The following is a 15,717-nucleotide window of genomic DNA, read 5'->3' on the forward strand; positions in this document are numbered from 1 at the left end:
GTAAAATCCGAGGTAAAATCTTTTTCCGTCTTTGCCACTTCGGCTAAATCTTACACTTCGTTCTTGTATATCTATTAATTTATTTAAAACAGAAATATTATTCTGGTCTCTATTTACCTTTAAAGAAACACTACAAACATCAAGAAACTCTTCAAGTCTAAATTTGCGGCTAATAACAATGAAATAAACGTACATGTAATAGGTATACGCCAGCTTTCAGGGGGTCTGGAGCCTTAATAATGTTTGGCATCATGACTCAAACAACAAGAAATTCTTATACTAATTTAACAATTCTTCACAGAGAAACATTTTGATCGGATCGCTCCCTATTTTTCTGAGAAAACTACAAAGGCTTTATTAATATTTAAAAAAAACTTCATATTTAAACATGGAATTGTTATTCCTGCAGTCTCCGTGAACAAAGGCTGCTTGTATTGGGATAATTTTTCTCAATTCAGTACCTACTCTTCTTCCCACATTTTATCACTAAGTTATACTTTTTATCTTTATTGGTTTTAGTTTTAGAAATTTCAGCAAATGTTAGATCGCTCATGTAATTGTTCAACTTTTTCTTAGTTTCGACGTTGTGGTTGTTAAGAACTTTTTTTGTACGAAAATTTTCAATTACTTGTTCAAGTCTTCTTTCGTTGTTCGATTTGAGGAATTCATTGTAGAAATCTTTAGATAGCAACTTTCGCACTAACATATTTTAAAGTGTACCTATTAGGTCGATTACGTGGATTTCTTGAAACGTGTAATCTTTTATCACATTTATCTGTACGAGCCGCAGTCGTGGTATCTTTTAAAATGTTTTATTAAAGTAATTACTTTCCACTAGTACTTTTATACAGTGGGTCCCAGATAGATGAAATGACCCTTGTAAAAAATAAAAAAAATCAAATACTCTTCAAGTTTATCAAATAAATTTTTTGAACCCCCGTATAAAAAAAGTATGATAAATCATAGATAGGAGTACCACTTGCAATCATTTGAAAATCTAATAAATTTATATCAATTAGTTTCAATTTTGTTGAATCCTAAAAAATAGATTTTAATCATTGTTTGTCCCAGAAATAAAACTAAATATGTACCTGATATTTGAACATCATGTTATTAGACCAACAATCTCCATGAATAATTCCAGAATAATTTCCTTCATAATGTCCACTCTTTTCAAAATTTTCGGCACAATTATTTTTATACTTTTGAAACTTTTTTTAAAACTTCAGAATCTTCTTTTGGATCTAAACTTTCAGATACTTTTTCTGCAATTTTTGCAAGCAATCCACGGAACGTTGCTTGTTTAGCAAACACCATCCAAATATTTTGCAGAGACTTTGTCAATTTCTCAGACTTTTCAAAATCCTGTTCTTTTATACAAAATGAAATTGCGTGAAAATGTCCATAAGTCTTGAAAATCCATTTCGTATGTTGGTCATCAAGTAGTAAATCTTTTTCTCGCATTTCAAATCCCGCTTTAGTGATGACTCTAAAAACCAAAACCTCTTGCCCGGGTTTTTGCAACACGTTACAAATTCCGAAATGGAGTCAAAAGCTTCAGAAATGTGGTGCTCTTTTTCAAGTTGTTGGAAAGCCGGGTATATTTCAGTGTAGAATAAAATTTCGTTTCTATAGACTTCTTCTATGTTGTCTTTGTTTCTTTCGGTTTCTGTTGGAGCTCTCTTTACCGCCAAATGGTGAATGAGGTTAGTTTCATTGTTTGTTATTGAAACTTTGTAGAATTCACCCAAAAATCCATCACATTTGTTTGCATTAAAATTTAGAAATGAGTTGTTGCTCAAAATTGCTAGGTGCACTCATTGTTAATTGTTTACCACTCTACTAAAGTGAAACTTAATGGAAATAAATAGAGATAAGTTTACTTTTAAAGCTAAAATATTATCAGCTGATTCACCTATTGTCGAAAAGGAATGATTTTGTATATTTTGCCAAATTTTTGGAACACTTATTGTATAAATGCAAGTAATGCCAGCAATGTAAATAATTTTCTTGAACTTTTTGATTAACAGAATAAAATGGTTTTTTAATAGAAATCGCCTTATTTTTTACTGTTACAAAGCTCCAATCTTATTCATGCGTACTAAAAAAATTAAAATTCTTATATTAGAAACATCATCGTTTACTTTTGCACTCAGTGGTTTATTGTAATTCTTTTGGCCTGTCGAGTGGGATAATGTGACTGTTTTTTCTTTATTCATCACTTTAATTTGAATTAAAAAAATATCATTAACATTCCAAATTGCGAATATTTTTTTCAGTCTTCTCTAACTACTCTCCTAGGTAAAAGCTTCTCCGGATCATTAATTGCTAATTTTACTAAATATAAGTATACTATAGATAATAAATATTTAAGAAAGTTTTTAATTTATCAAATAATTCTCTAGAACCTTCGGTATAGAAAAAGTAGGACGTTTTTGTGGTGTTTGTTACAGCGACCATTTCTCTGACAAGTTTTGGGATGTTATTGAATATTATTTTGTGCTGTTATCTATTGTTCAGTAAAAGCAAGGAGAATTTCAGAATAGAATATAATGTTGTTATATGCCTATGGTATACATGTCGCTGTTCCAAGTTTTTGATCAGTGGATGCTACTTTGATAACATCGTTGATTGTTATTTTTTTCGTCGATTATAACTGTTTTGTTATTTATATTTATTCATATTTTGTTTTTTTAAAAGACGTAAAATATATACTTCATATTTTTCACTTCATAATGCATCCATTTCGTACATGTGCAACAAAATATCACGAACTCGTTTTTTAAACAACTCTTCGTTATATTTTACTTGCATAAAGTGTTATCCAGCATCAACCTCTTCAATGTTTTGTTGCTTATCAGCATTTTTCACCATTTCAATATGATCTTCTTACTTACGAGTTTAATTTTAGTTACAAGCAATGCAAGATCGAGCGATCAAGAAAATTTGTAATCGAGTCATTCTAAATCCGAAAACGTATGTCTGTAAAATGTCAAGTAAAATGACAAGTCGAAAGGTAAAATGGCATGATCAAAAAGATGATAATTATAAGAACTAAATTTATAATTTACCTTCAAAAAAGAACGGTCCTACTCGTATTATTATACGTCGGCGACTAATTTCAGCCCATTTCGCCGTTTTACCTTACGACTTGTCATTTTAATTGACGTTTAACGTGAAGTTAGACATACGTTCTCGGATGCAAAGACAAATTTTCTTGATCGCTCGATACTACGTTTATTGCAATAGCAAGATGCAGTGCCAATAACTAAAAACAAGATGACAACGATGAATAAGAAGATGTGAAAATTTCTTCGGGTAATAGTCTTCTTATATATCCCTCATTCACACAAAACACAGTTAAGCCTAGCTTTGATCTCTTCTTTATGTGATAAACAGACTTCGGCAAATTAATTTCGCAGGAATAGGCAACCAGTGCGTTTTGCTAAAGGCTAAAAACCATTAATAATAAAAATTATGTTACTTACTTACAATAGCTCGAGTAATTAAAACATTTATCCATAGGCGTGATTTTCAAACAACTAAAACAAATATCTATGAAAATAAGTCGTTATAAACATAAATTTATGTTCTTAGTTGAAAATGTGAAGTCACTGTTTGCTAAATGAGAGCTTGGGAAATTTTACGGACTGGTGAATCTTGATTTAGTGGCCCTCAGGGTCACTCATCATTACAAACGTAGAGAAGACGAGGGAGGGGGCAAATACATTTTAAACAAACAAATTAGGTTGCGTAAAATATAATTTATTTATAATGAAATTTTTATTTGTACATTTATATAATACTGTATTTCACAAAAAGAGTAATAAAAAAAATCACAAATAATCAAATTCATCCATAAAAATCACAATATCCGTAATACGTTTATTAATCTCTTCATTATTTGAAGCACTTGACAAACTGACTGATTGCAAAATATCTTTTCCCTCTTCAGCACCTTTGCTTAAATCTGGAACTTCATCGGCTTTACTCAAAATAACTCTCATTACAAACAGTGCCATAAACAGGCCGTATCTCGCATAGAATTTCCATTGATACTTCAATTCATCATACGAGAAAACTTCATCGGGGTTTAATCCCGCCTCTTGAATCGTAGACGATAAGTTTTCATAGTAAATTTTTAATAATTCCTCGATGTTGTATAAAACCTCCTTTGAACTGTTAGCACAGAAAAAATAGGCGAGGTCAAACATTGGGGATCCAATGTAGGCGACTTGCCAGTCTAAGAGACATATATCCGTAGGTTTGTCTGTATTTGCCTTATCCTAAAAAAACAGTGGCTTTTGAAAAATTTCTCAAAAATAGAATTTGTTTTACCGTATATTTGTACATCATGTTGTTGCACCAACAATCTCCATGTAAAATTGTTGAATATTTATCGATTTTTTTTACATCTTCTCCAAAGAACTTTTCGCATTGTTGGGTGAACCGAGTGAGGGCTTGCGTGGCTTGTTCATTTCCTGCAACTGCCTTGAATCCGTTTCCAAAAATGGTTTTCGATCTCTCTTCAAATCTCGCTTTCTCTTCTGGTGTTTCTACTTCATTGTAAAAAATGTGTTTTAGGTTTTTGCTAATTTCTTCGTATTTTTCCGGTTTGAGGTATTTCAAAGCTAGACCAGTTCCGTGAAATTTGCCGTAAGTGGCAAACCCTAAAGCGACATGATCTGCATTCATTGGTACTGTACGATCCCACAGTCGGTAGTCAATTTCTTTAAGATTTTCTAAAATGAGACATTCTTCATTTTCTTTGAGAAAACTTCCATAACACTTTGCAATCTCCTTGAAACCGTTCGTGATGTTCCTCTCGTATAAAAGTTTCTCAAACTCGGGGAAAACTGTTGTGTACATATAAATTTCTCTCTCGTAGGCTTTCCTAATAGGAACTTGTTCTCTTACATGTTTCCCACAAAGTGCTGATTTAATCACTACATTAACATATTTGCTGTTATTCCAGATTTTAACCCTGTTGATGATTCCCATATAGCCATCTCCTTTCAAAGATCCTGCCTGAACATCAATTTTATAATCTTTAAAGCCTTGACTCTCAGCTACTATTTTCACAAGTTTTATTTGTTCATCAGATAACGAAGCACTCATTTTTGTTGATGTTTCTACTAAAGATTGATTAGTACTGATGCAATAACTGACGACAAATCATTATTACTATCACTCCCACTTTTTAGCCTTCGCTTTAACAAATTTTGATTTGTCGATGATGAGTACCATCATCGGAGAGGTAATTACTGTAATTTAAAAATAACTGACTTAGATCTAGTCCAAGTTATGCTACAGCGAATAATTTTATTAAAGTATATTAAAAGACGTTAGGCTTATTTAAAATATTCATATCGTTGGAGGGTCAAAGCTCATGTATGTACGAGTCTGTTTCGGCAAGATAAATTGTTTGTTTTGAATATTATAGAAGTAGGATGCAGGCAACAAAATATACACGCTTGATTAAATTTAGTATACAATCAGATAGACATAACAAATCTCGAGCGCCTCTACTACCAGAGATATAACAGTAATCGTATACAGAGTTCTAATAGTTACCCAAGTAACATGTATAAAATTCAGCTTTTATACGTACACTATAACGTAAGTACAGTTACAAATTATTAAAGTTTAAGGGCGTCTGACAAAGGGTTGCCACGATATTAAGTGTCTGGCAATGAATGAGGTGACTTCTAATATTATTCCGAAGAAAATATAAAAAAATTAAGCTTTATTATTTGATAAATTTAAATACGGGCTATTAGAGGTGACGTCACAGACGCGACTGTACTGAAGCTAAACATACAGTGTTGCCAGTTGTGACACTAGAGTACCAAATTGATACTAGATTTTTTTTACTAGATATTTATATTTACTTGTAAACCAATAATAATTTATATTCTCAGCCAAATACACATTATGTGAATGTTAATATTTTTTATTTTGTTTTGTTTTGGTACGACCTATCCACTCCTGTCGTTTGCAACATTTTGGCAATGCTGTACACATATTTTTGACGTACACAGAAAGTGAGGTTAGAACATATTAAATTACAGAAATGTTGACTACAATTGTTAAAACCATTACGAAACGACACACATTTTTCATAGCAACTATTTCCTTAGTAACAATCTCCCTACATGTCCAGGATTCAAGAAATAAACTTTTATTTGTTTAGCTTCAAAGGTACAGTCACGTACCTTGCTGACGTCACACTAATAGAGCGTATTGGTATTTTTTACTTCTTTGCTACCTGTTACCTCCCAAAGCCACGATGACCCAAACTTCATACTTATCCATCGTTCCTACCTGTTTTGGTAGTATGCGCTGACAAATTTTCAACTTTTATAAAATATCGAAATAGCCCTATGTATACAGTTAAAAAAAACGGGTCAATTTCATAGGTAGGCGACCAACATTTCAAGCTTTTAGAGGGTACTACGGGTAGATATTAAAATATTCAAAACTAAAATTTTGTGTCAAGTTTGTCTTAAAGCGCAGCTTTAAAAAGGTAATACCATTTATGATACCATGTACACCAAAGTGAAACGAGAGATATAGTCCCATCGCATAGCCCCCACGATCGCTAGACTTGGCACCTAACGATTTTTTTCTTTGGGAGTATTTAAAAATAAAAATTTATACTAATGTTCTAATGCAAAATTTAGAAGAGCTGAAAGAACGTATTCCTACGGAATGTAATAATATACAGGATGATTCTTAAATAGACCGACAAAATTTTATCTCAGCTTACTAAGGATAAATGGAGACAAACCCTTTTTACCTTTTAGGGGCAAAACCCCCTTGATCCGTGCCACTTACGGCGTTTATGAATTGTTGCAATGATCAAGTACGTTAATGCCATGGTTTCCATTACCTGTGCTAACACATCAGTGGCGTACGCTTTACTTCGAAAATAACTTTAATAAATTTTATTTGATGAACTTTGAAACAAAGAATTTTTTAAATATTTTTTCCAGCATATTCTCATTTGATACTACCAAAGATAAAATTTTGTCGGTCTATCTAAGAATCATCCTGTAGATCCTGAATGTATCAGGAATGCAGTGGCTGGGTTTTCAAAATCGCTTGGGTTTATCGTGTGATACATCGTTGTAATCAGGAACAAAAAGACTTTTCAAAAATACAGATGAAATATGGCGTCTATAAGAAAATCCAAAGTTGAGTGTTGTAACTCTGATATCAAGAGCGCCTTGGAAAATACGACGACAGATTTAGATTCCTTGTAAAAAAAGTGCCTTAAGAACATTCTAGTTAAAAACGTCTAGGTATTTTAGTTTTTGCTTGAAAAAATAAAAACGAAAATTACAAATTTCCGTTTTTTTTTTCAAATAATTCAAAAACTAAAAATAAAACATTAAATTTTCTTTCAGATTATTGTTCAGCATAAAAATGCGCAACTTTGTCCTAATTTAATCGACTTCGTTTCTCTTATAATAACTGAAATCCCCATGGTGGATCTCGAAAAACGAACACCCTGAATACGTCAAGGTTTATAATCATTTTTGAGTAATACGAAGCGTTTCAAATTGTTTTATCGCGAATATCTTTCGAGAAGTAAATTCGCCAAAATTCTATAGTTTTGAAAATAAAAATAAGTACATTTAGGTAATTTTACAAAAAGACAGTTTTGGAAAGTTTTTAAACGGTGATTTGATAAAACCGCACAACTATTTTTGTAATTGCAAAAATTCGTATCGGATATGTATGTACTTAAAAGTCTTGCTCGTACCTACTAGGCATTTAACGCTCAGAATTTTAAACAGTTTTTTAATATTGCTAAATTTAAATTAGAGTTATCCGTAAAAACCCAGTTTGGGTTACGCAAAGCAGCAATATTGGAAAAATGAAATCAATGTTTTTTGTTGTGTAATAGGTATGAGGATAAATTCATTGAACATTGTAGTTATTAGAAAAAATAAAATTTTTTTGAAGTCTATTATACTTCGAAACTCTCAGTAAACTTAGTAATTGTTTTAACAATGACAAAAATAAGTAGACAATTATTTATTAAACATTTTATTTAAATTTGTTATACAATACATTTTACACGTAGGTATTCGCAAGGAATAAGATGTACAGTTTTGGCCACATAAATCTCGTACAAAATGTCATTTAAATTTATGTTTTGTTGTAATTTATACTTTAATTTGTCAAAGTGAGGTTTATTAAATTATTTTTGAGAAATTAATTATTTAATTTGGGAAATTAATTATCACAGCTTGCAAGAAAACTTTCGCAAGCTGATAAAACACGAATTATAGCGGATACACATAGGTGCGCCAGAACTCGCCCCCCAGAGAAAAATGGAAAAAATGTTAAAAAAAATTTATTTATAAAAATTTCGAAGTTATGAGGGTTTAAAGTTTGCACTTTGACTCAATTTATTTCTGTTGGAAAAATACTTTTCCTAGTTTTTTTGCTATAGGCTATTAAAAGAGGAAACAAGGAAGCTGTATCCTAAATTGCAACTCGTTTATTTGTGGCTTTTATTGACAAAATTTTTGTACCTTTACTAAATAATTGTAAAAAAACAATACGATATCATCAGTATCATTAAATAGACATAAAAAATGTCAAATGTCAAAAAATAAATGTCAAAATTTTTTGACAGATAGATTTTTTTAACATTTTTTCCATGTTCCTGGTATCTTATCTTACTTGAAAATTTTCTCTGGGGCGCGAGTTCTGACGCACCCTGTATACTACGTTTCTATGAGGAATTGAAGAATTGAATTCGAATTGAAAACGGTTTAGAGATTTAATACTGCCATAGAAACACTTTAAAATCGGTATTGAAATCGATTTGAATCTCAAGGTCGATACGGCAAATTCTGGGATTGTATCCGGATTGAAAGTACAATTTTATACATGGAAACAGTATCGTACTGAATCCAACTTACTTTGCCGGGCTTGTGTCAAAAAGTTGACGTTGAAAAGCTTTCGTTGTCGTGTGAAGTCATTTCGGTTTAGTTTTGCTTTTTTTTTTCAAGAGAAATAGATTCCAAACTACTTCATGGAAACACACACGGACTCAGTCCCAATACCGCTTTCAATTCGAAGTCAATACCTCATGGAAACTTAGTAAATATTAGACAAACAGCAGAATTGCACATAAATAAAGCTGCTGTACTGAACGTCAAGAAACGGTAGCAAAATAAGGGAACCATAATCAGAAAACAAGGCACAGGCTTGACCAGAATTTCTTCTAGAGAAGAAGACAACAATTTATTACAATATTCTAGCGACCATTCTTTCGAAATCCCAATAAAATTTCATATTTTTTATATCAAAGTTTGTTTTACAACAAACATTATTGATAAAATTTGACATGATGTCAAAATGAGGTTGTATGAGATTTAAGTGGTGAATTGTACATTCGTGAGTTTGATTTATTGAAATAGTGATTAGAGTTATACTATCGTAATAAGTAATACCTAACAATAAGTCTGATGAATATTTTTTATTAATTTTTAATTTTAATTAACATTAAAAACACTTATTTAGTTACTGTTTTCTCTGACTTTATTGAAAAAACTTTACAAAAAAGTGTTTAAATTAAATTGGTACTTACTAGTATTAACAGACTTTGTTTTATTGCACAATTATAACAACGTTTTATATGAAATACAAAAACATTACATAAGTACATAATAGTATATTATAATACTAGTTTATAAGCAAGCCTTTAAAATACGCACGACGGGTTTAAGAGAACGACGCGTCAGCGGAGTGATTTTAACGTCGTAAGTGTTTTAAAGGCGCTTATAAACGACTGTTATACGCTATTTTTTATTATACCTGCCCATTTACTATCTTTCATGAGCATTGAAAAAATGTGAATTTACACAATAAAATTATGAAAGGTTGTTTGTGAATCGTTTTCGTAGAGACGGTTACTAGTTTACGTTAAGCACATTTTTTCACGTTGTAATTGGTCCAGACATTTCACTATTTTTTGTTACCTAGACAACTTTAAAATTTCAGCGTGCTATAAAGGCCAAATTACGCATGCTGCAGCGTGTTTTAATTTAGGATTATGATGCAGGTATAATAAAAAATATTTACAATTCACATGAATTTATCTATTGATATTTTAGAAATACATACATGCATTATTTTTAAATCACAGATTTGACAATTTCTGACCTTGATAGATGAAGTTTTGAAAAAAATATACCCTGTTTTATAATACATTATAGAATATCTGAACTCTAGAAACACTTATGAGAACAATATCGATTTTCACAAGTAAACATAATTTAGAGACAGGTGTCAACAACTGACATTTCAGTGGCAAAATCGTGAGTGCAGGAACACATCCGCTGTCATTTACCGTTTACAGTGCATATACCCTCGTTATCAACAGGAAACTCAAATGATTCTCCACAGCTCAAACAAATGTCCCTCTGTCGACGCATTGTTGTTGCCACTTTCCCTTGCGCTGGCTTTTTCCAAGACACTAAACAAACCACGTCTCCTTTTCGGGGAATACGTACTTGACTCTCCGAATCTATTCTTTCCGGAATCTGGAAATATTCAATAATTCTTAAATCTGCAAATTCAAATGTGCAAAGAAGCTTTTGCAAAGAATTGTGCAGACATTTTTATTGAATATAAGAGAGAGAGTTGACTTTCTTTTTACAATTCTCTGTATTTACTATTAAGTTTGCACATGTTTGTGTCGAGTCTTTTGTGACCGACCGAGAGTAAAATGCTAAAATAAAGAAGGTAGACAGCTTCACTTAGAGCGGCAGATATTTAAATCAATAACAAACAAAGACTAAGAAAATTGTATTGCAGATGGATTTATTTAGACAGCGTTGATTTTCACTGCAATTAGACACATAAGTAAGTCTGATCAAGTTTAGTTCAATTAATAAGTTTTTGAAATAAGAATGTAATTTATTTTTGGGAAATTGTAAAGAAATCGCCTTACCTAGCTAATCATTTTCGATGTCAAAAGAAGTGTTAATTCGTTTTACTCAACTTTTCGGCAGGTGGAATTTTTCACAGACCATTTGGGAAGGAATGTTATCTGATGCCTTAAAGAATATAATGAAAAGTTAGTTGGAACTAATTTTGAATAATTTCGAAGTTAGAGATACAAGTTTAAACATACTAATTTTCAAAATTCGAAAACATCTATTGTATCAAAATTTAATTAATGACACATATTTTTTACTCAAAAACCTGCACTAGGATAACAGAATCACTTTGAATTCTGTTTTTGTTTCCATAAGTCTTGCAACTTGGGATGTTTCATTGTTACAGTCTTAAATTACAATCATAAATCTAATATGACTCTACTTTGAACGACATTTGTGATCAATGACACGTTATCAAGCTATTAGGACAACCCACTTTGTGTAGATTAAAGTTTTGGCATTAAATTTAATTTAGTTCGAATAAATGAAAATCATATAAACTGCCAAAAGTTTTGTTCCCATCGCACCATTTATTGACCACAATTCGAAGTAGAAACCTCACTTAAACTCAGTCCAGAGGCCGACAAAATCTTTACTTTAAAGCCCAAACTATAATAAAAAAATACATTTTCATTTTTCTGTTTGTTAAATTTTGCCTCTAAGGTAATATTTTATAAAACAAATTTATTTAAATTTACCTGAAATAACTACAAAAGATTGACTCAATTGATTTTTTTTGTCTGTAACAAAGTGGAATGTAAAATTTTTAACGTGAATTTCGACTTATTTAAATTTTGCTTCTATGAAATTCCGACTGGTATTAGTTTTGAAACTGTAAAATATGGAGGGTGTTATCATGTCAGGAATATCCTACCGCAGTATGTACATACAAGCATGTTGATAGATTTAGGAACTTGCTTTTTGTTGCTAGTCTCTCAGAGGAGATAAGTTTTTACAAGGATGGACCGACGGCATTTGCTAGATAAGATAAAATATTCCGCTTTTAAGTGCTCTGGCAATCTTTTGCTTACCACTTTACACGTTTACAAAAAATAAACATTTCTTAGGTAGAACAATTTATGTATGTACAGTGTGTCCCCGGATAGGTGTAACGACTCTTATACATATGAAAGAAAAAGAGATTGATTTAAATTTAAATTTTTTGGAGTGCAGCCCTGCTTGGTTAAAGACTAATTTCTAACATAATTTTAGATTTGAATAATTAATGATGCCTTGGAAATTTTCAAAAAACCTATTTTTTTTTGTAGTGTAAAATGTCTTTTATGTGGCAAATAAAGATAATTGCATTTTATTAACAGAAACGTCAGAAATCTATTTAGTACTAATAATGTAAATGTAATTTTTTTATTCTTAATAAAGAACTGTTAAAAATGAAATTATTTGATCTGTGAATTAATAAACATAAAAAAATAAAAAAACCATAGTTGGCCGACGATTTTGAAATTTGGTATAGGAGCCTAGATGTTGATTCTAAACAACTTTTCTTAACAACTTTTTGTCGTATTTGCCGCATAAAAGACTTTACTTTACAAATCAGTTTTTTGAAAATTTTCAAAGCAAACTTGATTTTTCGAAACTAAAATTACATTACAAATTAGTGTTTAACGAAGTAGAACTGAACCCCAAAAATAAAAAGTTTTAATCATTTTTTTTTATCTTTTACAACAGTCGTTTCACCTATCCGGGGACTCACTGTATAAATTTGTTTTTACTTCACCGATCACTTTATTTATTTGATCTCAAGGTAATAATTTTATTATTCGGCTCTAACGTGTCGTTTTAACTTCGACCTTGCCCCACCCACAACATAGTCAATGAAAAATGAAACCATATTCAATTTAGAACACAGTAGTTAATCTAAACTTGCAAATAAATTTTTATTAAAAATACCTACATATAATAATTATCGAAAGTTTTTTGATCAAATATGAAGCTGCTGAACAAAGGCCCAAATCTCTTAGACGTGTCAGAAATTGTCATTAGGACAGTGTCATATACAAAAATTACCTTCACGAGTATACAATTATTTTATAGTTTAAATCGTGCCTTAGCGACCGATCTTATTGGTAACTAAAAGACATTGCACTGGGCAGGGCAAGTTAGATGTTATGTAGGGTGCGCCAGAACTCGCGCCCCGGCAAAAAATGCCCTGTTAGGTACGATACCAGGAACATGGAAAAAAAATTATTTAAAAAGTTTTAAAGACATGAAACTTTGCACTTTGACTCTATTTATTTCTGTTGAAAAAATAATTTTCCAAGTTTTTTTGCTAAAGGCAAAGAAGAGAAGAGGAAACAAGGAAGCTGTATCCTAAATTGTAACTCTGTTTAATGTTATTTATGGCTTTTATTGGCAAAATTTTTCATCTTTTCTAAATAATTATAAAAAAAACTTATACAAGATCATCGAATAGATCTAAAAAGTATCAAATGTCAAAACTTTTTGACAGATAGAATTTTTTAAACATTTTTGGTATCTTAATAGTCTAAGAGACCGCGGTCGCCAGACCTTCGTCATTTTATAAAAGTTGAAAATTTGTCAGCGCTAACCAAAAAATCTAACATGGCCGGTATAGGGCACGCTCTGTCCAAGGATGGTAGACACAGAGGATTGCTCAGGTCCTATGCTGCAATGTTAGCTGTATTTCATCATCCCCACCACATTGCGTGACGTCACAACTGGCCCACATTGTTTGTTTACATCAGCTGTGCTTCGTGTTTTTTGGTGTTTTAATGATATTAGAGCATATTAAGATCATACAAAAGAAAATTGTAGTACGAAATAATGCAAATTTTAGTATATTTAAAGTAATTCCAATAATTTTAAATAGGTACTGCATATATCGTCACTATATGCCTGGTAGATGGTATGCTGTATATGGTTGTAACAGCAGCCAAATAAAACCAAAACAAATGGGTGACAATCTCATTTTTTATCTTTTTCTATCGGCAACAATATGGTCTCATCAACGATGAGAAAGGAACGGGCCAACAGGTGCAGACGAGCTAATAAGTTCAACTCGATTCATAGCTCAATTTGCTCCATTTCACAAACAATGATTATCAACGTGATCTAAGGAACAAATTATTATATGCATTCATTTTTGGTTTAGACTAGAGTAAGCTATTTTATTGTCATACAGCTACAGTCGCCAAATTTCCATAGCCGATTCTGATCTAAAACAGAAATGAATGTATTATAAGTAGATACATATTTTATAAACTTGCATCACTAACATTACACCAGATACAATGTGTTTCAGTATAATTTCCCAAGCATATTTTTGATCTTGTAACCCCCAGAAATTCTGTATTGTTTGTATTAAAATTATAAACGTGGGGTGTTATAAAATTGTTAATTGATTTTTAATTTATGTGATCTCTTTATTTTTCAATAATTTTAGAATTACAAAATTATTTTTTTACTATTGTATAATTTTTATAATCTCTAAGTCATGTGGACAAATAGAGAAAGCAAATATTATTAATTTAATCTTTGTTTAATTTTTGGGATATCATTTATCTGAATTTTGATTGTACCTACGCTGGTTTCAAAATTCAAGTTTAGTGCAGCTACCAAATGTTTTTATTTGAAGAAATAAAATTTATATTGTGTCGTTTAGTTTTGCTCATTTCTTTCTTCTTTAAAGTCTTAAAGTTATTATAAAAATGATTTATTTTGTTTTACATTTTTTTACCTATTAGCCATTATTAGATTTTGTATTATTATTTATCAACAAAATTTATTGCATTTAAAATTGTCAAAAATAAAACCCGTTTCTATTTTGTATGTATACCTAGGAATATTATTGATATTTTCACGACTTTGTGACCAAAAAATTTCAATGGCAATTTATTTATTAAATCATTTTTGTTTGAGCATTTTAAAACGTAAAGAATACCCGTCAATATAAAAAATAAAAAAATTGTTCCTATTCTTAATGTCCCGATTAGAAAACAGATTTACTCAATTTTTGGACACAAATAAACAGAAAATTCTATTTTGTATTACCTCAAATTATAACTACAATAATTTCATTATAAATTCAAAAGCGATTTTAACAAATTAAAGTCATAATTCACTTTTATTTGCATTATTTGGTATTTGCTTCTATTAACTCCCATGTATTTGACGCGATTAAAGACCAGTTGTGACGTCACAGCATGTCTATGGACCACGTGACGCCGGCTGACAGATTCGTGAGCCTGAGCAATCCTTTACGTCTACCATCCTTGCGCTCTGTCCAATTGTTTCTCTCTCCACGGTTAGCGCATACTACAGAGTGGTTATAAATGATTTTCATTTAGCCAGCTTTGGAATTTTTTTGCATGTAACTTTATTTGTGCCACTCTACTTTTTTGAAAACTCTAGTTCTGTCATTAGTGTCACTTATTAATTAATTATAAATTGTTGTTAATTGAACTTTTATTGTTTCAACTAATTTCCAATAATAACTGATAATGATGTACCTATACTTTAGAAGAAATCAAGTTTATAATTGAAATCTATTTTAGAAGTGGACGCTTAGTAAACGGCGATTTTTTGATTTTGAGTTAAAACAAGTAGGTACCTCTATTTTCGTAAAGCGGCATTTTTTCTTTTACATGGGAAATTCACAGCTGGCTAGATGAAAATCATTTATAACCACTCTGTACTAACACAGGTAGGAACGATGGGTAAGTATGAAGTTTGTGGCTTTGGAAGATACCAGGTAGCAAAGAAGTAAAAAATA

At 31.0% G+C, this 15,717-nt stretch overlaps 1 protein-coding gene and 1 pseudogene across 1 annotated transcript; both read right to left on the bottom strand.

The window, feature by feature from the left end:
- Positions 1-843: 843 nt before the first annotated feature.
- LOC123011829 lies at positions 844-2,460 on the bottom strand (annotated as a pseudogene).
- A 1,295-nt stretch (positions 2,461-3,755) lies between these two features.
- Positions 3,756-5,162, bottom strand: LOC123011107. The gene is made up of 2 exons (XM_044408399.1): positions 4,339-5,162; positions 3,756-4,286 (listed from the first exon to the last, which is right to left on the bottom strand). The coding sequence occupies exons 1-2, from the start codon at positions 5,116-5,118 to the stop codon at positions 3,837-3,839; spliced, it is 1,230 nt and encodes a 409-aa protein (XP_044264334.1). The 5' UTR covers positions 5,119-5,162; the 3' UTR covers positions 3,756-3,836.
- Between the last annotated feature and the right edge of the window lie 10,555 nt (positions 5,163-15,717).

Source organism: Tribolium madens, unplaced genomic scaffold (assembly GCF_015345945.1).
Source record: "Tribolium madens isolate multiple individuals breed KSU strain unplaced genomic scaffold, Tmad_KSU_1.1 Scaffold_91;HRSCAF=231;Tcas5.2_LG7, whole genome shotgun sequence".
In the NCBI taxonomy this organism is placed as follows: Eukaryota; Metazoa; Arthropoda; class Insecta; order Coleoptera; family Tenebrionidae; genus Tribolium; species Tribolium madens.